Genomic DNA, 23,561 nt, shown 5'->3' on the forward strand with positions numbered 1-23,561 from the left:
GGTAAAGTAAATTTAATGCACTACGTTTTATTACCATTGAGTAACAAGTTATTAGCTTCAAACCAATGTACAACTTTAGTTAAAGCATTGTTAATAACATCAAAATTTGCTAAGCAATGGTGTATTTTAAACATAATTCCAATAAGCCCAATAATTTCACTTTATCTAACCCTTCAAACGGAAAAGCAATAATGCTTCCTACTGCTTCTACCGCTGAGGTACCCATCTACCGAATACCATGTGCAAAGAAGCCTCATAAATGATGGAACACATTCATATGCCGAGGACAGTAATTTTTTTTGTCGTGTTGTGCGAAAGTGGAATTGATAGGCATGAATAAAATAGAAATATATTCATTTACCGCAGGTAGTGACAATAACATAACATATTGCAACAACACTTGGTAAACCCCGTGAAGCTACATATGTTCCTTAAGGGGCTTTGACACGGGGAGAAAAACTGATAAGAAACTTTAAGTCATAGAACAACTCAGGCGATGATATTATACAATTTAAGGTGGTCTGCGCATAACCAGACAAGAACCATGCATCAATATCCTATATAACATCTACTGTACTTTATATATTTACCCCCTTATTCATAATGGTCCGCTAACTTTAAACAGCCGCTTAGGAGTGTTTTTTCTCATTCTGACTTAGGTCAATAGAAGAAGACAGAGTGAGTATTAGCAATGCTTTAAGTTAGCAGACTATTATGAAGAGAAGAAGAGGGCTACAATACTATAAGTAAGCCTTGGATCAGGTCAAACAACTCTTCGGAACAATCCACGTGATAAATGTTATAGAAGATGAACAATACTCCATAATATGGAATATAGATATTGTGTGGAAGGAACTTATAGAGCGCTAAATTATGGACTGGCTTGAAATAATATCTTGCTTTATCGATGACCGGAAGAAACTTGTTTATTTTCCGGAAAATTCCAGAAAGACCACAGAGAAAATGTAGCCAACTAAACATACATACTAATTCTACGCAGACACAATTGCGGCAAAAGCTAGATAAAAATAAATGATTTAACTTAAAATGGGTATTATTAAATAGCTAAATACCTATTATCTTAGTCTTTGATAACAACAAAGTACCGAGGTACAATATTCATGAATTACTGCAATCGCGTCACACTCCAGCATTGATAAAGTTTTATCTTTTGTACCCACAACGTTCCTACACACCTAATCAGTCAGCAAGACAGCAATACTAAAGCTGTTACCGTGTTTTCTGTTATCAGATCTGTTTTACTTACATTTTGTTCTTTACGAATTACAATATCATATTTAATTATATTGTGTCCTAGATACATATAAAAAATAACCTCAATGCCGTCAGTAACAGCGTGTTTATAGAAGTGATAATGTTTTGAAACTTGTGAAGTGTTTGTTAACATTATTGTTTATTAATTAACCATAGGCATAAGGATTGCCTTGGCATAGGCATTGGCCTATGCTATGTTTCGGAGAAACAAAAATGAGGGGAATCATGATGATATTAAACTTCAATTACTATGGGACAATCCGGATACAAACAATGCGAAAGTAAGTTTTTTTCATAGATAGACTATAGACAAATGTCTGAAAATTAATTAAGCTGTTATTGTCATATAATTAATATTTAATGAGTATTTTTTTAATTTATCTTAAGTAGACAGTAGGTAATAGAGAGTATTTGGTGTCCTTGAATTTTCGCTGTGAAAAATGGTCGGAATATAAGTTATTACCTTTCAATATTGTTATTCGGTGATATTAAGATTATATTCAGTGTACGATATTGTTTTTATGGAAGAGGCGGATAAACGAGAGTACTAGTCACCTGATGTTAAGTGACCAATGAGACCAGAGGAATCACAGGAGCGTTGCCGGCCTTTTAGAAATGTTTAAGCACTATATTTGAAGGTACCCATGTCGTATCGTCCTGGAAACACAGCACAAGAAAGCTTATACCACAGCTTGGTGGTACGTCAAAGAAAGTTCCTTGAAAATCGCTCTGTAGAGGAACGCCACACATCCAGATGGAGGGGATGTTATCATAATTTGTGGCATGTCGTGTGATGGTGGGATTCGCCGGCAGGAATTACACATAATGAAGCGATGTCTCCAAGCAACGCCAAGTGATCTAGCAATTAGAGCAACTCTGCATTGCACGCGGTCAGATCGAGCTGATACTAATACTAGCAGCGCCAGACCACAGATGACAGCAATACTCCTATAGTGGATCTGCGCTTTGTAGATCGCTAGAATGTGAGCCGCCTTGATGTTTTGCCTTGCTCTATTTATGATGACAAGCTTCTTCAAAGCCATTTTGGCTTTGCCATCCAGATGACCGAGGCATTGGCAATCACTCGAGATTTCGAGACCCAGTATTCCGATACTACGTGAGGCATTAAGAGAAGTGTTGTCAAGGCATTAAGTGAAAACACGCAAACTTGAGTCTTCTGGGGGTTAAATTGGACATGGTTCATTTTATCCCAATCCACGACCTTCTGCTGAGAGGCCTCGACAACAGAGACGTCTCTTCCGGCACTGGTTGATGATAACACGAGAGAGACCTCCATGGCCCGTGCATACGGCATCTCCAGTACTGCATCCGCATAGCATTGTCCCTCTCTCTTGTCCAACATATCATTGATATGCAGTAGAAGCAGTGTAGGACAGTCTTGAGGAACTCCAGCTTTCACGGCTTCGGGTTCGAGAAATAACTGTCGACTGCGACCTGTGACGAAGCTGAACGAATATCTTCAAATATAAGCTTGACATAAATATTTTTATAGTAATAATAATTATTATTTTCGTCGCCCGCCACATTTCCATTCAAATTCCTATTATCTACTTACTATCTTGCTGTAGTGTTACAAGAGAGTATGGGCTGCGGTGATCACTTACCATCTCATAGGTGACCCGTATTTATGGTCCCTTCCTAAAAATATATGTAGCAAGTATGAAGGTAGTTCTAAACATGTTTATCCAACTAAAAACTTTGAATTTGAAGAATAGACACTGTTATGGATAGAATTACTGACTACTTACTAACTAGTTAGATAGGTACCTACTGTTACCTAAAAATCTGGGTACCTAATAGGCTAATAATAATATACATACATAGAAGGTAGGTAGGTAGACAGGTACATTCACGTAAGTCCCTTAAATAGAACCATAAATATCAAGTAGTTTCAATATAAGCCATGACACAAATGGACTAGCACCATTTGTAGGTATGATACCTAGGTAATGACATTAAGAATGTTATCTATGTTATGTGTAACTAGCAACATTTTTATTGGCATTGGATTTTGACACTTGACAGTGACATGCGACAATTCGGTTGGAAAATTGAAATTTAGTAGTTTATTGAACGTCATCGGTTGTAGTCGTGAAGTGAAAATGTGTTTAGAGGCTTAAATCCTCGTATAAACTGTGAAAGATGAAAAGTAGCCCCACTCGTAAATATGAACATTTCTCCGATCATCGTGGGAAAGAGTCTGACAAGTACTCTATAGACAGCCAGGATACGGCAAGTCTGGTATGTAAGCGCGCTTGTTTAAATTATCGATTTTGTTTATGTATTCGTTTACGTTACTACAAAAATGATAATATTGATTGGGATCTGACTTATGGTATTATTATAAAGTAGTAGTAACAAGTAGACTATTCACGAAAATGTTAGCACACTGCACACTTCGATGTTCCCATCTTAAAGCCCTCGATAAATTGCAAACGAGTATTTTTATTTTATACTACATGATATTACATCTAAATAGACCTAAACTACCATGCATATATTCTCAAAGTATATAATAATTTCATGAAAATTGTAAAAAAATCCTGAAAAACCTGCTATCAATTAGTTACCTATGTAAGTAACTCATTTAAGTATATTCTATTAGGTGTAACTTTCACTACAAGTGATTCATTTACCTTTTACTTATATCACATGGATGAATCCTGCAATTCACTCTTAGTATTGATAACAATTATCCATTGCAACAATAACCAAAATTTTATTGTTTGTATTTAAAATGAGTTTCAGTTTTGTCATATATAAATTATACTATAAATTATTTTGGTCTTGAAAGATTATTGCCTCTTTTCTTACAGTCTGTTTTTTTTCTAATAATCATTCAAAAATAATTTTTAGTATCATTTAAGAGAAATAAAGGCACAATTTTGCATTTTGTGTTTTTTCACAGAAACATATGATCAATAATTTTAATTCTCTTTTAAATATTAAATTTGACTTTACATTTGTGCTCGCAGCATGTCCGATTAATAATTATAGAGACACTGCTGACCTTATATAATAATAATTTTTTAATAATTCTAATTACTTAATAAATTCAATTTATTACCACAAAGAAAGCCCAATTCCTATAACTTAATCAATAAGTATGCCTTAGGCTGGGCATCAAAAGGGATTCAGAGTAATATTTGAAAAAAAAAAAGAATCTAGATTAGATTAAAGATAATAATAACAAAGCAAATCAAATCTTTTTCAACTTAAATTCATGGGCCCATAATAGTATCTAATATTTATAAGTATCTGATCCAGTTCTACTGTATTTAAGTTATCTATCTGCAGGCTCTTCTTTTATCAAAATTAATGACTAACACAATGTGTCTACCTGTAAGTTGTTCAATAACTCAGGAAATACTTATTCATATTGAATAAATTACAAATTAGAATGGAAGAAGAAAATTAGAATAGTAAAGAAAGAACATGTTGTTCAATCGAACATAGTGTTTAAATTCTCTTTGAACATAATAAATGTACTGCACCATAAACAAACCTATGTAATCCTCAACATATTATATATATATATTTTATTTAATACTTATGCTAAAAAAAAAGTTGTATCTGTATAATGCTATCTGTTATTAGAATCAATATGCAAAAACTTTTAAATGGTGTTAAATGTTCACACTATTGTATAGTAATTAAGTTATTGTAACACTGTCAGTTTTCCAAATAAAATTAAATCATCTTTAATCAGCCCCTACCGTCCCAGAAAGCTAGCAGCCTTTTCGGCCTGCTGCAGGCTTCCAGAAATGATGTTAGATTAGGAGGATTTGTGTCCATTCTCAGCCACACTACTGCATTCTGTAATCATGTGATGTGGCATTTCTTCTGCCTGCATTCATCCCCTGCAATAAGTGCTGTCTGTCACACCCTTTTGTAAATATAAGCTTGTTTGCTTTTAACAGGAGCTTATTAAAATACCTACATTACTACTAAATATCTGGACGACCGAGCCTCACTCAGATTTTAAAGAATGTACAAAACTTTAACAAAATTCGAACCGGGGTCTTCTGCTTTCCAGATCACCCAATGTCCCATCTGAGCTATTATAGTCTTGTATATAGTGGTGAAATTTACCTTTGTATTCTAATGTTATTGTAGTTGTTTCTCATTATAACACTACATTTTTTAAATTGAAACCTAGCTAGATCGTATTATTGCCCCCGAAATCCCCTGTACATACTAACTTTTATGAAAATTGTTGGAGCCGTTTCCGAGATTCAGATTATATATACACAAGAATTGCTGATTTAAAGATATAAGTTTTTGCATATTTTGATATATATTCCAACATAAATCATTGCCGGGTTTCCTGTAGACCTCATGGGGGCCACCTGGATCACTGATATAGATTGAATACATTTCTTCTAGAAGTTTTAAGCCAGCATTTGTATTATATAGGATATGGAATACTTTTTATTATATGACATGTTGATCCAGTGCTTAAGTTCTATGTAAACATGAAGCTAAAGCCATAAGTGTGCTACTTATGGCATTCATGTGTGGCATCATTCATTGGTCCCACTGGAAGATCAGCGCTGGTTGCGACAGTAATCAGTACTGAAGTGTGACCAATTTTTGACAACCCTCCAACATGAAATTTGTTTTGTATGTATTTGTTCTATTTTAATATGTAAATTTTGTGTTTGTTGCAAATAAATATCTTTCTTTCTTTTCTTTCAAAAATGCTTTAATAAGTATATAAATATAATATTTTTTTATAGAAGAGGTAGATGAATAAGCTTATGGGTCATATCATGTTAAGTGATCACCGCCACCCACATTATCTTGATACACCAGAGGAATCACAGGAGTGTTGCGGGCCTTTTAAAAAAGTGATCAAACTTTCTTTAAAGGTACCGAAGTCATATCATATTTCTCACAACAGCACAATTTTTATTTATTAGTGGGGCATGACACATTTGCTTTAAGAAGCCATATAAATGTCTTAATATTGTTTGCTAAGTGTGACCTACATTTTCTGTAGAAGCAGTATTGTTTCAATGGTTATGCTAATTTAAACTCTATAAATATATTTTTGATGTGGAACATCTTGTTTATAATAGTAAGTTATCATAGTTATTTAACTTGATGCTTTCTTTCTTACATAGTCTTGACATGATTTTTATAATTTTTTATTAATTTTAATATTTAATTAAGTATTTCTATCACCAACCAAAATTTTAAAGCTTATAAGCTCCCAGTATATGTAAAGTGATGCAACAAAAATACTTATATGTCAAATAGTCAATGCCTTACATATGAGTAAGTCAAAAAAGTAAATCTAAATTAATACAAAAAAATTTGTGTTTTTTAATAATTATATTTGATAAATTATTATATTGTATAAAAAGCTATTAACAATTATGCTAGTCAATTAAATATCTAAATCTTAGTGACTTCCTTTGTTACATAAAGATACCTGATAAAAAAACTGATAAGACACATTGTCTCATAATTACTGTGTTCTCAATGTTTGAAGACCTACTATACTTATCTTAATAAATTTCAATGAGCACTTAAATACATAAATTAACTTGCCCCAAACTACTGTGAGTGCATGACATAAATATACTAACTTTAACACACATATTATTAATATAAACTCCATGACTCGGAAACAAAAGTCCATATTCATCACATAAACAATTGCACCTACCGAGATTCGAACCTAGGAAACATCTAGCTGAGTGGGCAGAGAATGAACAACTGAGCTATATTTAGGTTGTCAAGGTCGATCATAAGATTCCAAAAATCTCATCATGAAATGCTGACAATAGTAACAGCATATAATCAGCGAACCGTGTTATGAAATTAATATCATCACCTCCAAGCAAGTAATATGAAAATTATTATAATATTTGTATGTTAAGATGAAACATGATCAACATAAAACTCTTCCAGTTTCTTCTTCAAACAAGAAACTTTGTCTTTGGAAAAGGCATAGGGACCATAGAAATGTAAATAAAAAGGTAATACAGTGACATAGGAGTGTTTGACATGTCGCTTCAGGTGTCTTATATGTACTTATACCAGTGGCTGAGTAGTGATTTAGTATTAAGGCGTCAATAATTATTGATGCCATGCCAGTACATGCCAGTGACCTTTACATTTTTGAAATTGATTATACTTTCCAGGTAAAATACTATCGGAAATACTCATACAATTGTTGTTATAATTAAAACTAGGAGTGATAAGGAACGTTGCGTCATTATAATATAGACTTGTACTGTTACATTTCTATTTATACGAATAATTAGCTCAATATCAGCTATTTAAACTATAGTTTAAAGTTGTAAAGCTATTTCCGTATCTAATATATCTATCTACCTATGCATAGATAGAAATGTATGGAGCTCTAGCAGTTTTGTCGGTTGGGGTAGCTGAGTTGGTGTAGTTGAGGAGTTGCTTGGTGACTGGTGTGTGTTTCTGACTGTGAGTAATGCTCAGCATGGTTTTCTTTGAATAACCTTGTTGCTGTGACAAACTAGTGAAGAGAGTTGTACCCAAGAAGTGAACACCTAGTGTTTACCAATGGGAGTCTCCTTTGCACATGATGCCGGTGAGTTTATGGGTACCACAACGGCGCCTATTTCTGTCGTGAAGCAGTAATATGTAAACATTACTGTGTTTCGGTCTGAAGGGCGCCGTAGCTAGTGAAATTACTAGGCAAATGAGACTTGACATCTTATGTCTCAAGGTGACGAGCGCAGTTGTAGAGCTGCTCAGAATTTTTGGGGTTTTCAATAATCTTGAGCGGCACTGCATTGTACTGGGCAGGGCGAATCAATTACTGTAAGATTTTCATAAAAAAATAAAGAACAACACTGACTCAGCAATCAACTGTTGTTGCTTTCTCGCCGGCGGCGCTGTGGTGGGTAAATTTCCTTAGCTGCGGATTCATATTGATGACCAACATTCTTTTGAATCAAGGCATCTTCAGAAGATGTTCACGTTTACTTCATCAGCAAATATTGTTCAGATCACTTAGTGAAAATTTTTTTGATTCTAATTTTAACGGTCACCAGAACTATGAAAATGAACTAGTCGCGCCGTATCTTCTTATGGAAAAGGAGGACAAACGAGCGTACGGGTCACCTAGTGCTGTGATCACAGGAGCGTTGCCGGCCATCAAGGAAGGTGCTTTTTTTTAAGGTACCCATGTCGAATCGTCCTGTAAACACCGCACAAGGAAGCTCATTCTGCAGCTTTGTAGTACGTGGATGAAAGCTCCTTGAAAACCGCTCTGTGAAGGACCGCCACACATTCAGATGGTGCGGATGATATCCTAATCTGTGTCGTGCGAAGGTGGAATTCGGCGGCAGCAATCAGGTGAAACAGCTCTTCGGAACAATCACCATGATAAATGCGGTGGAAGACACACAATGAAGCGACGTCTTTACGCAACGCCAAGCGATCCAGCCGTTCACAGTGCACTGGGTCTCCCACAATATCTATATCAATCAAATGATCTGAACTGATAAAACGTTGCAGCATTCGAACGCGGAGGAGGGCGGTGGCAGACGGGGGCAGAGGGACATGAGCGTGGGTGCTGGCGACATGTGGATCAGCGCTGTCGAGAGTTCCATACTCAGTTGGGAGGAGGTATGCACGTATTTTTAGTTTTTTGTCGGCAATGCCACACCGACCCATTTCGGGTCTATTGTTATCTTGCCCATTCGATTAAAAGCACCTTTCCTAGAACCGCTCCCTTCAGTAACCAGATCCCAATAGGATTTCCTATTCTAACTGTGATAATGGCTAACATACATACTTAACAGTACGCAACCACCTTACTGTTTTGTAACACCAGAAGAATTACAAGAGCGTTGCTGACCTTGGGTACCGGAAAACACATGGTTACGTGGTAAAATCCACTACTGGGAACACACTGAGCTCTACGGTATGAAGACCTTGTTTAGTCTACAGTATCCAATTCATGTCTTGGTTAGAATTTCTCACAATGTAACCGTTCGCTACTGATTTTTCTTGTAAGCATCCAGAAGATTTGGTCGGCGCAGATAACGTGTCAATTAGTTTTTGGAATTTCTATTGAGGTACCTACATAAGTTTTCACATTCAGTGCCCTTGTTATTTCTGTAAGTTGTTGTCATAACTCCTATTTTTCATTATAAAACTGGGTTCCTACTACCACATACATTATGCGTTTAGACGTGCGCATACATTTTTACTGCGATTGCAGAAACTTTACGCGAATATTATTCGTTATTAAAACGGCAAATTAAACAATTAATAATTAATTTCACCATACTAAAAAATTTACTGCAGTACCTTAACCATGCGTCACACTGCGTTTGATTTGATTGCATCGGAGCATATAGATTGCACAGGAGTTCAAACCTTGATAATATTTTTGTAGCACTGACAATATGGTCTGATGCATGCCGCGATACGGCACGACGGCGAACAGTCGCATCGTCCAGCACTTGAGTCTCTCTGAGTGCCTATTGACATGCACACGGTTGCTGTCTAAACGGCACGGCCTTTTATATGTACACGGTTTCCGCACGTTCGCCCGGCGAGGGTTGGTCGCAGCATCATCAGGGTACTAGACTGAAAACGTCGCTATCTTGCGACCGTGTTCATTTGAACGAGGCTGTACACATGTAGAAGGGGTTGGTAATTTAAACGCACATAATAAAACTGTTACATCTGTATTTTAAAGTTTCCACACTTAGAATTACAAAATGCACTTATTATTAAATATTAAAAGACAATCAGGGCTTCCTTTTAAGTAATGCTTCCTCGAGCCTACTCCTAAAATCGATATTCGCTAAATCGTTGCATTAGTCGTGTCGAATCCTACTCTTAGTTACATCGTAATCAATGTCGAAACGATGATTGAACGAACGTAACATTATTCGATATTATCGGTCCTAACCCTACTCTTAGTTGAAAATGTCAGAGACGAATATTCGAATTTCATAAATAATCAAACATCACTTTTACGATAATCTCAACAACACGTTCTAGGCTGTAGATGCTATTATCGTTTCAAGTTGTATAGATATATTTGCCATACAATATACATACTTAATAAATATTATTAAAATAATTATTATATGTGATTTACTATTCAACAGGATTTTTTTACTACTAAGTCATTTAAGTCATTTTGTTGATCGTTTATGCGTAGAAATAATGCAAATGGCCGCCTGAGAAATAGGAAGTCGACGAGAAAGGCTGAGTTACTTTTTCTTACATTTTGTTATCCGCAAGTTTTGTATTATTTATTCAATTTTAAATGGTCATATTATATTTATTACATATTTTGTTAACATTTACATTATGTGTAAATGATACCAAATTGGTGATGCAGAGTCTGGCATGGTCCTTAGCGCCTAAACTATGTTTTGACTTTTGACACTTAACAGCGACATAGCACAGATAATGTTTAGGTTTGAACAAATTTCATTCACACTAACATCGTAAAAAAATCAAAATATTAGTCTATGGTAACGATAAACTATAAGGAATTCGAACATTTGTTAGAGTAGGATAGTTGCGATATATTCGGAGTATTGTCGTATCGTTCAGAATGTATCGTTGTCGATTCTGCGAGCAGACCTCCAGGCTTATACAGGGAACGACCGTCTATCTTGATGATGCTACCAACTGTTAGTTGGCACTGCTGTAGTGCCAACTAACTTACACAAATTTAGTTAAAGATCTGATTATTATATGCTATTATAGTTATTTGTAATCATAGTGATAATTATATTAAATAGTATTTAAATATTAACAGTAGTTAAATAAATGTTATTATTAGTTGGGGTATGTTATGGTAGTTCATGACGTTGGTAGCTGCTTGTTGCCGTTAGTTGACTGCAAAGAGTTTTTATAGTGGATAAGCACGGTCGACACACGGTCACGGCACGGTCGCCGTGCCATGTTAAAGCTGTCGTTGTAGCTCATACATTTCGTCTTGACCGTGCCCATCTGAAAAGGCACCTACTCTGAATATCATCAAAATCGATCCTGACGTTTTTAAGCCTATGGAATCATACATATAACAGAATCTAGATATAAAGTCACTGCACTTTGAACAACCTGTAACAGACCGAACCGAAACAAAATACTGTAAACTTATATTTTTTTGCAAAATGCTACCTGTCGAATCTAAAATTGTTTGTTCGATACTTTAAGAGATAACAATGAATGAAGCCATCAACCGAAAAAATAATGGATTTATTTTTCATTAACCTATTTTTTGCATTGTCATTGTTTGTAACCATTGAGTACAGCTAGGGAAGCTCTCAACAATGTGTAGCTTAGTAGGTTGTTTTAATACACAAATAAAATTTGAAAGACAACAAAATTTTATGAACGATGCGGGACTCGAACCCTCGACCTCCGGTGTTCCGTGCCGGTTAGACTTAACATCCTATGTCTCAAGATGACGAGCACAATTGTGGTGCCACTCAGAATTTTTGGATTTCTCAAGAATCCTGAGCGGCATTGCATTGTAATGGGCAAGGCGTAAGCTGTTACCATCAACTTAACGTCCTGCTCGTTTCGTCCCTTATTTTCATAAAAAAAAAACAACAAAACAGGTTTTTATGGTCGTAAAGAAATTCCATTTTATTGTTTGTGATGCGTGGAAAACTCTCTTTCAGCAGCGCCACCCACCAAGATGGCGCGTATGATAGGATTTATGACTTGTGTTACCATGCAAAGAGGTGGGATTACCCCCCCGCCCATTGTATCGTCTGCGCATATGCACCCACCAAGCCACCCTATGAGCTATGAATCGATAGTGCACTATGGAAAATTAAAAGCTAGAACACTGTAAAGTTTTCAATGTCGTTGGCTTTGTATTACTTGGCTGTTATGACCTGATTTTGTAGCTGAGGGATTACGCTGCTCTATTTATGCTAGCCTAGTAGCTCGCCCCTACTCTTCGTTGGTAAATTTGAAGGGTAAATTAAAAAAAGTGCGTACTTATGTACGCACGCAAGAATTTATACTTCTTTTGCCTAATAAAGCAAAAATCCTTAAAATTATCTATTATTCGTGCTATTCTACGTTTATAGAAATTATTGTTTATAGGCTTTGACAATCAATTATTAAATAACGAATACGGCTGTGCGGGCTTGAACCCTTTGCCTATCCTAATAATGGATGAAGAAACCAAAATAAAAAAATAATGAATGTCGCAAACGTCAGAAAATTTTAGAGTCACAAAATTTCACTGTCATCATTTTTTCATAACGCGCCTAAAGGAGTATAATTTCAAAAGTCAAAGTTATTTAAATGTCAAATAATTATAGTATCAACAATCAATATGAAGAAAACAGGTTGTTTATATACAATATTATCGTTTCTCTTCAACACCGATCTCTATGAAAATAGGCTTAACATATGTATATGTATTTTTTATATAGAATTTGCTTTTGTATCTGTTGCAGCTCCTCACTGTAACCGATATACGGTGGGGAGTTGCACGACTAACCCTATTCGTATATTACTATATTTGAATACCGCGGTCATCTGGAGGGCAAAGGCTAATTGCCCTCGAAGAAGCTGGGCGTCATAAATAGAGCACGGCAATACTTCAAGCCGGCCCATGTTCTAGCGCTCTACAAAGCGCGGGTCCGGCCACATATGGAGAATTGCTGTCATCTCTGGTCTGGCGCACCCCAGTATCAGCTCGATCCATTTGACCGCAGAGCAGTTCGAATTGTCGGGGACCCAGTGCTCTGTGAACGGCTGGATCGCTTAGCGTTGCGTAGTGACGTCGCTTGATTGTGTGTCTTCCATCGCATTTATCACGGGGAGTGTTCCGAAGAGCTGTTTCACCTGATTTCTGACGCTGAATTCCACCTTCGCACGACACGTTACAAATTAGGATATCATCCACATCATCTGGATGTGTGGCGGTCCTCCACAGTGCGCTTTTCAAGGAGCTTTCTTCCAAGTACTACAAAGCTGTGGAATGAGCTTCCTTGTGCGGTGTTTCCGGGACGATACTACGTTGGTACCTTCAAAAAAAGCGTCTCAGGTGCGCACACCATCCTTATAGGCCGGCAACGCTCCTGTGATTTATCTGGTGTTGCAAGAGAATGTGCGCGGCGGTGATCACTTTACACCAGATGACCCGTACGCTCGTTTGTCCTCCTTTTTCCAAAAAAACCGACAATGTATTTGCTGTATTCATCCGCAAGTATCGAAAAAATCGTTGAGAGCCGAAAGACGGTATAGGTGAGTTTGCGGCAAGCTAAAGTGAGTCGTTCCGCACCCATATGATGATATTAACCACCTGTGCCTGTGTCTCGATTAATAATTATCCGTTGCAAAGATTCTACATATAAACTGCAAAAAAAAAACGAAAACTGCAGCAAATTCACTCGTTGAACGAACATCTAAAGTTGCACTTACAGGTTCTTAATAAATTTGGCTTAGCAGATAGAATATCTCCACCATTTTTGAACAACTACGAAGTAAAATGTTATCAGTCGATTACATCACCTACCATTGTGAGCCCTATGATCTTTTTTTTATGAAAATAAGGGACAAGACGAGCAGGACGTTCAGTTGATGGTAATTGATACGCCTGCCCATTACAATGCAGTGCCGCTCAGGATTCTTGAAAAAAACACAAAAATTCTGAGCGGCAATACAATTGCCACCACCAATTAACACCTTGAGACATAAGATATTAAGTCTCATTTGCCCAGTAATTTGACTATCTAGGACGCCCTTCAGACTGAATCACAATAATGTTTACATATTACTGCTTCACGGTACAAAAAGGTGGCGTTGTGGTACCCATAATCTAGCCGGCATCCTGTGCCAAGGAGCCTCCCACTGGTATCAGATCAGATGTCACAGTTGAAGCGACGTCATAGACTATCGAAGACGCGTGGACCGTTATCGGAATGTTGCGTGTTCAATATTCACCAGTCGGCGACACACAACATCATGCGGGTGATTGAACTTAACACTCGAACCTAGTTTCTTATTACCCGTTAATGATAATTAAATTTTGCGTTTATTAAAATTCATATTATGGTTCGAACACTGGATTAGACGGTACTCTCGTTCCAAACTAATAAACTCCGAAAAAAAAGCTTTTATTTAATATTTAATAAAAAAAAATTAAACTGTATCTTGTTTTTCGTAGAGTTAGGTCAGCACATGAGCCGAGTCTACAGCAAAAATTTCATTTGTTATCCATAATATCATGAGAGGAAAAAAACGTCAGCCTGAGGCCTTTTTCACATTTAAGAATTCTTAAAAACATACCATCGCGTACCGCGAGGTTGTAATGAGGACACTGCAGCTCCGACTAAAAATCGGCAGTAAAAAACTCAAAATAAGGGTTTCGTTCTTGGTAATTTCTCCTCCAAAAATTAACCCATCGTTACGAAATTTTGGAAGCAGAATGGGAGGGAAATATTCTGTTTCTGATTATTTAATTATTTCTCTTATTGTTGTCGGCTTTTCAAACTAGACATCTGTTTGCGGCCTATGCCGTTTTATGCGCTTACAAAAACAAAAAATTCAGCAAAGCAAAACCGAGAGACACTGATAATGATGATATTGATCTTTACACAATTAAAACTGAAAACAAAATTTTATGAACGATGCGGGACTCGAACCCGGGACATTTCGCGTTCCGTGCGTGCGGTCTTACCAACTGAGCCAACCGTTCGAGTGACGTATCGTTGATAAAATCTTGTAAGCTTTGTTCAACTCTCAGGTTGTGGCTTCATCTACAGGATCTACTTTATAGTTATTTGTGTAATTAATCCCAGAAGTGAGGGTTATCAATTTAGAACATAACAAATTGTTTAGATATCTTATTTGAGAAGACTTGTGTTCAGGATTAAAAACCAAGGAGAAATGAGGCGACTAAGTTTGTATGGAAAATGGCCAATGCTGTGAAATGGCCAGTATTTAGTCTTAGTAATGTTTGTGTAGTTCACTATTGAGCAGTTCCCTTGTTAGGAATGTTGAGCGCGGTAGCCATGTCATGGTAAGCGCCTTTAAAATTACAATGACTAATCAATCCACGAGCTGGATTATCATTGAAATGCATTGTCAGCAAAACTGAGGTACAGAGTCAGAATTAAAAATCATTGCAAAATTTGACCCGAAAATACGAACTTTTCAAGTATAATGGAAACTATAACATATCTATAACTGACGTTCGTCCATCACCACCGTTATGGGAACCTCCTTACGATCTCCTCTGATTGTGTGTCCATCGCAATAACTACTATAGGCTGTCTACGACTACGTTCGATTATGTCCATTGCCTCATAAAAAATGTATACCACTAACTGTTGGCTGTGACGTGGATGAACGTATGGACTATCTCACCCACTAAAAGCCTGCACGTTGGCAAATTACTGGCCTGGTTTCACTGGACTACTCCTATCTTCATTAAGAAGTAACATTAGCTGAGGCTTTTCTATGATTTAAGATATCTAAAACAATGTTTCTGTCACACTGACGCAGTAAAAATAGCTGCGATAAGACTAAAGCTCCGGCTTTAAATCCTGGGTACAAACTGAAAATCAATATTTTGTTCTAGACAATTTCCAGATAATTCAATTGGAGGACTAAAAGTTATCCAATTGTTACGATATCTTGGAAACTGAAGGGAAGGTATTCTCTGTTGAGCTATTTCACTTTTTCCGCTTATTGTTGTCGGATTTATATTTGTCGGCTTCCGTTTGCAGCCTATGTGATAGGTTTTAAGCTCTGTTTGTAGGTAGTCTAGCAGATATTAAAAATATCAAAAGAGCAAATCAGTGTGTCACGGATAATGATGATATTGATTTAATTTGAAGAAAAAAGTTGTCGTTAAGTTAAAAACCAAAGAGAAATAGCCGAGAATGTTTTTATGGAAAAATAGGTGCTAATCTTTCCTATAACCAACGAAAACAAACCTACAGGCGAGCGGGATTACTCGAGGTAGGTCTTGGTAGATGTAGACTGAGTGAATCTTCTGTATAACTCTTCTTTATTCTGTGGTCCAGTGGACAAGCCATCATAGTATTAATATGCTGGACAAATGCTCTTAAGATCACTTCGTTCTCTTAACACTTCCACATTCGCCTTATAAATTTGTGCAGTCAATCAACCCACCATAAAATTAAGCCTTTTGTAACTCTCACTATAGCTTTTCTCACATCAATTTAATCACTATCCTCATAATAAATGGTTTAACGAGACATTTTCATGGACTATAAGGTCCTTAATGACTGCTAATTGATGTTTATTTGGTATCAAAGGTCACCGCTGCTTATTATTATCAGTATCAGGGTGACTGACTGAGTTTCGCTCGGTGTAAGTTCTCCTTAAAAAACTTGACCTAAAACAGTGAAAGAGATGACCAAGGTTCATGCGTAGAGAGTAACTACCTGGAAAGTAACGGAAGGGAAAACTCGGTTAAACGAAAATGCGATTGTGAGTTTGTCTGTAAGTCGAAATTGGACAAGGAAAAGCCAAAAATTCGAGTTGTAGAGCTCTTGACTTATAGAAGACTTGTCAGGAGCAATTTTTGCCAGGAAATGTTCAACTTCTAGAGGTTAAAACCTACAGGTTAACAGGTTTTTTTTATGAAAGTAAGTGACGAGACGAGCAAGACGTTCTTCTGGTGTTAATTGATACGTCCTGCCCATAACAATGCAGTACCCAGGATTAATGAAAAACCCAAAATTCTGAGCGGCACTACAATTCACTAGAGGGTCATCAGTTGATCAACGACCGACAGTACGGCTTTCGCCATGGTCGGTCGGCAGGTGATCTTCTGGTATACCTAACACATAGATGGGCGGCGGCTATTGAAAGCAAGGGCGAAGGCCTGGAAGTTAGCCTGGATATAGCGAAGGCCTTTGATCGTGTATGGCACAAGGCGCTCCTCTCAAAACATCCATCATTTGGGCTTCCCGAGAGCTTGTGCAAGTGGACCTCCAGCTTCCTCACTGGGCGTAGCATACAGGTCGTTGTCGACGGATATTTCTCGAACCCGAAGCCCGTGAATGCTGGAGTGCCCCAAGGCTGTGTGCTATCTCCTACGCTGTTTCTTCTGCATATCAATGACATGTTGGACACCTCCAACATACATTGCTATGCAGATGACAGCACTGGTGATGCCGTATACACGGGCCATGCAGGTCTCTCTCGGGAAATCGTCGACCAGTGCCGGGAGAAACTTGTGTCTTCTATCGAGTCCTCTCTCGAGAAGGTGGCGGAATGGGGTAAATTGAACCTTGTCCAATTTAACCCCCAGAAGACTCAAGTTTGCGCGTTTACCACAAAAAAAACCCCATTTGTCGTATCACCGTTCTTCGAGAACACTTCTCTTAAAGCCGCGCCTAGTATCGGAATACTGGGTCTCGAAATCTCGAGCGATTGCCAATTCCGTGGCCATCTGGAGGGCAAAGCCAAATTGGCTTCGAAGAAGCTGGGCGTCAGCACGCAGAAGCACGGCAATACTTCAAGCCGGCCCACATTCTAGCGCTCTACAAAGCGCAGGTCCGGCCACACATGGAGTATAGCTGTCATCTCTGGTCTGGCGCACCCCAGTATCTGCTCGATCCATTTGACCGCGTGCAACGTAGAGCAGCTCGAATTGTCGGGGACTCAGTGCTCTGTGAACGGCTGGATCACTTGGCGTTGCGTAGAGACGTCGCTTCATTGTGTGTTTTCTACCGCATTTATCACGACACGTCACAAGTTAGGATATCCCCACCATCTGGATGTGTGGCGGTCCTCCACAGTGCGGTTTTCAAGGGGCTTTCTCCCTCGTACTACAAAGCTGTGGAATGAGCTTCCTTGTGCGGTGTTTCTGGGACGATACGACATGGGTACCTTCAAAAAAAGCGCGTACACCTTCCTTAAAGGCCGGCAAGTGATTCCTCTGGTGTTGCAAGAGTGATGATCACTTAACACCAGGTGACCCGTACGCTGGTTTGTCCTCCTATTCCGTAAAAAAAAATGTGCTCGTCATCTTGAGACATAATATGTAAAGTCTCATTTGCCCAGTTGTTTCACTAGCTACTGCGCCCGTCTAACCTAAACACAATAATGTTTACACATTACTTCTTCACGGCAGAAATAGTGCGCCGTTGTGGTACCCAAAATCTAGTCGGCATCCGGTGCAAAGAATGTAAACATTCACGTGTTAATGTTAGTCGCAAATTCTTTTATCATTTTATAGAATTAGTGTATTTAGTTGTATCTTATTTTTTGATGTTTATATTTTTAGATTTTGATTGTTATACATGAGCTATACAGAATACATATCGTATGCGCGTCAATGGAGCAGAGACTGTTAGTGTGAAATGTGTTTTCTTTGACAATTATTCACAGCAACAGCAGTTATATTTGTAATTACGCTTTGCAGTTTTCTTAGTTCCTTTGATAATGACTAGCATTTGCAATAAGGTTGATTATTTGGCGTTGCGTGGAGATGTGGGTTATCACTGCATCTATTACCGCATTTATCACCGTGACTCTCAGAGGATTTTCGTCTGAAAGCGATATTCCACTCGCATCATGTTGACGTCTGGCATTCTACAATCGCGCGATTTGTGAGAAACTTCTTCCCCGGCACAGATACTTTGTGGAATCAATAACCGGCTGCAGTTTTTCCAACTTACAGGCCGACAACGCATCTATTGCTGGGATGCCTTGGTCATTGGTTGACCCAGGGGTCAAGGTCAGTGTGTTGCGGATGTCCATGGGCGGTTGCCTCACTGCTTCCCCCACGTGAGCTTCTTGGCCGTTTCTTCTTCTATAAAAAAAATTATGAGTGTATCACTACTGGGGTATAAGGTACACCCATTTACTTAAAGTGTATTTACTCAATGCGGAATCGCACGCAGACAAAGCCGCGCGCACAGGCTAGTATATACACCAGTAGTAGACCCAAGTAGAACGGTTAAACTACTACTAAGCCATCCGTCTGTCCGGTAGTTGGAAATCGCTGGGACGAAGCCTGAGAGGTGCTGCTTCGAATCCCGCATCGTGCTTAAATATTAATATACATCAATCCTAATTCCAAAGAAAACTAATAATTGGTGAATTTCACCAGGCTTTGCACAGGATGCCAGCTAGATTATGGGTACCACAACGGCGCCTATTTCTGGCGTGAAGCAGTAATGTGTAAGCATTATTGTGTTTCGGTCCGAGGAGCGCCGTAGCTAGTGAAATTACTGCGCAAATGAGTCTTAACATCTTATGTCTCAAGGCGACGAATTTTTGGGTATATCAAGAATCCTGAGCGGAACTGCATTGTAATCAGGGCGTATCAATTACCATCGTCCTGCTCGTCTCGACCCCTATTTACATTAAAAAAATAGTTTGGTACGTAATTCATAAATTTAAAATTTTAGATCATCACTTTAATAAAAAAAATTATACAATTTGACCGAGGATATTTGGACAGCCCTAGCACAGGTTACAGTCTAATTGTACTGCCAGTTGCAATAACCATCTTATGCTTTGGTCTGTAAATTATGTTCACTTTTTTAAGTCTTTATATAAATAAATTAAAATAATTAATTAAATTTTTAAGTAAAACTGAACTTATTACCTATACATTTTAGTATCGAAACACATTTTTAAATGCTTACAAGAGATCAATCAGCTAATCCGTAATACTAACTGGTAGGAAACCTTACGATCCGACAGACAAATTAATCCGCGAGTGATCAGATTAGGAATTGCGATCGCAGTGCATAAGTAGTATAGCTATCTAACATCGTATCTTAGTTCTAATTCGTTTTACCTTAAGGCGAAGGGTTAGCAGAAAACACGCAAACAAAGTGTTTTTAGACGAGTTTTGTTGTGAAAACGGAGCATTTGGAGCTATGAACACTACTTAATTTTGTTACACATATCCTTAAGTCTTATTTGTAGGTTGCTAATGCTTGCTGTTGGTTATAGTAAACACTGCCGAGCCTTTTTGAACTACCACTTTTCTTTGCAGTTAAACAATTTTTTTGGCATGGCATGACGAATTTTTTTAGTACTACTCACAGAAAAGTTATTCTAATAGCGCGTATTTTTTTATGTAGGTGCATTTATTCAAATTACTAATGAATAACGAGGATTTTAAGCATAAAAACTGTTAGAACCTGTTAAAATGTTACGTTTTACACGCAAGAATTTTGAAAATATTGGCTTTGTTACATAGATGGCGGGCCGGCAGCCGTAAGTTCATATCGCTCAAGGTCGTTGGCATTTAGTGTCGCCTTAATCCTTGCTTATCACTACATATTATAAAACAAAGTCCTCCGCCGCCTCTGTCTGTTCGCAATAAACTCAAAAACTACAGCACCTATCTTCACGCGGATCACCAATGGATAGCGTGGTTCTCGAGGATGGTATTAGTATATAATTTGTTTTTGTATATATTTTTGTATAATAACTCAATAATGTATGGTGGAATTGTGTATCCAGGTGTTTACCTGGATACCCAGAAAAGTCCGCGATGGCATGTGTATCCCTTAAAGATAACATACGTGTTCTGGGGTCTATTGGAGCGTTAAGGAAAAATTATTAGAGTGCATTTATACGATGCGCCCGCGGACCGATACTCAAATTCGACACACTGTCGCTAGATGGTCATCTAAATTCTAGACCGTTTGTATCATACTTCAGTTTTTTTTTATGGAATAGGAGGACAAATGAGCGTACGGGTCATCTGGTGTTAAGTGATCACCGCCGCGCACATTCTCTTGCAACACCAGAGTAATCACAGGAGCGTTGCCGGCCTTTAAGGAAGGTGTGCGCACCTGAGACGCTTTTTTTGAAGGTACCAACGTCGTATCGTCCTGGAAACACCGCACAAGGAAGCTTAAAAAAATTATTGGCGCTCTAAAATACTCCAAGTAGGTACTTATCTTAATATATATAAATTACGTCACACGTTGTTTGTCTGCGATGGACTCCTAAACTAATGAACGAATTTTAATGGCGATTACTTCATGTAGTGTAGTTTTGTCCAACTTGAGAGATAGGATAGTTTTTATTTCGATTTGGGACCCATAATTATTTTTATTTTGAATATTTGTTTTGTATTGCCATATTTTCTATGAGAGAATTTATTGACGCACGGTTTGACAGTTCCACTGTGAAACAATTTCATTATAACAACAGGGAGCATTTACGAAATAATTCTTGATGCTTTAAAATATTATAGGCAAATTCCTATAAAACAGTATTTTTTTTATTATCTACAGAACAACGTCTGTCGGGGCAGCTAGTAATATATAAAAATAAGTACTTCAATCCTTCGAAAAATCTTCAAATAATGGTCGTCTCGGTGAGGAACCCCAAGCCAATATGCAGACCCCTAAGCAACGCCCTTTTTTATTGTATTTTTATTGCATTTATCAGGTGGCTGAGCGTCTCCAAGTAGACGTAAGGCGTGGTCTAACATGGCGGGACGCGAACGATCGGATGAACTTCGTGGGGCCCAACGAGTTCCAGGTCAAAGAACAGGACCCACTGTGGAAGAAGTACATCGAGCAGTTCCAAAATCCTTTGATATTGCTTCTGTTGGGTAAGTTGTAACTTACTTCCGAGATTTATTTCAGCTCGAATCGTTACAATTACTGTGACAATAAATATCCCTTCTAATATTATAATGGTGAATGAAAGTTTGTTTGTTACGCTTTCACACTAAACCGATTTTGATGAAATTTAGTACAGAGACAAACAAGAGCTTGAAAAAAGACATAGGCCACCTTTTATTGCAAAAAAATAAATGAAGGGGTTGATATAGGAGTTGGCAGTTTGTATGGACATTCGTCATTATCGAAAAAGCAGTGAAATTAGTGGGCAAATGAGACTAAACATCTTATGTCTCAAGGTGACGAGCGCCGCTCAGAATTTTTGGGGTTTTTCAATAATCCTGAGCGGCACTGCATTGTAATGGGCTGGGCGTATCAATTACCATCAGCTGGACGTTATGCTCGTCTCGTCCCTAATTTTCATTAAAAAACACCACGAAATTTGTATGATGATAAGAAATCGTTTATAAACATTTGTTCGAGCATTCTTGAAACTTTGACCTACATGGTGATCAAATAGGAGATTAAAGTTCACAGGGAAATACTATTAAAGAGACTGTCCAAAATAACAAGGGATATGCGCTGTATCATAGAAGAGCGCTGCCAGCAGCGGAAAGAGCTGTTTGTATGTGTATTATTTGAAAAGTACCCTAAAGATAAAAAAAATGCCCAAAGTAACTATTCAACACGAAAGACGTCGCGGGTAAAAGATAGTTGATAAATATAGAGGAAAGATAAACCTTGATCTTGAAGGAAATACACTGAGGTGATCTGTCGAAGAACTAAGGTCTGAAGTGGCAGTGGGCTTATAAGACACAGATCAGAAAACCGCTGGATGGACGGTTTCTTGGGTGGAGTCGCGAAACGTAAAACAAAAGTATTACGTTATTCAAATTAAAAAAAAAAAAAAACGATTGTGTGACTAAAGCTTACTATAACATAAATGACTTTTTTAATGATACCACAGATTGGGAATCGAGCGACCGCCCTCAGGCTATTAATTAATAAGTTTAATCGTACAATATTACTTTGTAAATATATTGTTTTTGATGAAAAATAGCCCGCTGAGTTTGTTGCGCCCATTCTTCTCAGGTCTGATGCATTCGTTTTGGAATGGGTGGTAGTTTCTGACTTTCAATAAGTTATGTCACATCCTGTCTTGAATAAAAATGTTTGTATTTTGAGGTATTTTTTTATGGAAGATCTCTCTCCAATTCATAGGATGGTCTCATCTTATAACCAAAACTTCCTTGACATTGACATACTAGAAACAAGAGTGGGTACCTTTAAGAAACTGATATTTAACAAGTTGCATAAAATAATTTCGTAATCTTTGTGACTAATATTGTTATATAATGTGGATAAGTTTTAATATATATATTTGTATGTGTATATGTATGTATTTTAAAACCTTTGGGATAAGGTGAGTTTAGTGAATTTGTTTCTCCAACACAAATAAGTAATCTGTGGATAACGTAGTTGATTATACATGTATTTATATTGTAAGAATTGTAATTATTAAGTAAGATGTCATGTATAGTTGTTTGTTGTTCCCAATAAATAAAATAAAATAAATAAATAAAGATGGAGTACAAACGAGTATACGGGTAACCCGATGTTAAGTGATCACCGCCAACCACATTACCTTCAACACCAGTAAGTAAAGTGTATATAAAAGTCAAATAAACGTTTTTC

General features: G+C 37.5%; 1 protein-coding gene across 2 annotated transcripts in view; it reads left to right on the forward strand.

The window, feature by feature from the left end:
* Positions 1-3,372: 3,372 nt before the first annotated feature.
* The window catches only part of LOC126966406 (calcium-transporting ATPase type 2C member 1), a 69,394-nt gene continuing 49,205 nt past the window's right edge, over positions 3,373-23,561 (forward strand). For both annotated transcript variants that reach the window (XM_050810417.1, XM_050810418.1), the window contains exons 1-3: positions 3,373-3,537; positions 8,806-8,916; positions 21,691-21,856. In XM_050810417.1, coding sequence (XP_050666374.1) covers positions 3,439-3,537; positions 8,806-8,916; positions 21,691-21,856 — 376 coding nt within the window. In that variant the 5' untranslated portion in view covers positions 3,373-3,438. The remainder of the gene's footprint in view (positions 3,538-8,805; positions 8,917-21,690; positions 21,857-23,561) is intronic.

The sequence above is a fragment of the Leptidea sinapis genome, chromosome 10, assembly GCF_905404315.1.
Source record: "Leptidea sinapis chromosome 10, ilLepSina1.1, whole genome shotgun sequence".
Taxonomy (NCBI): Eukaryota; Metazoa; Arthropoda; class Insecta; order Lepidoptera; family Pieridae; genus Leptidea; species Leptidea sinapis.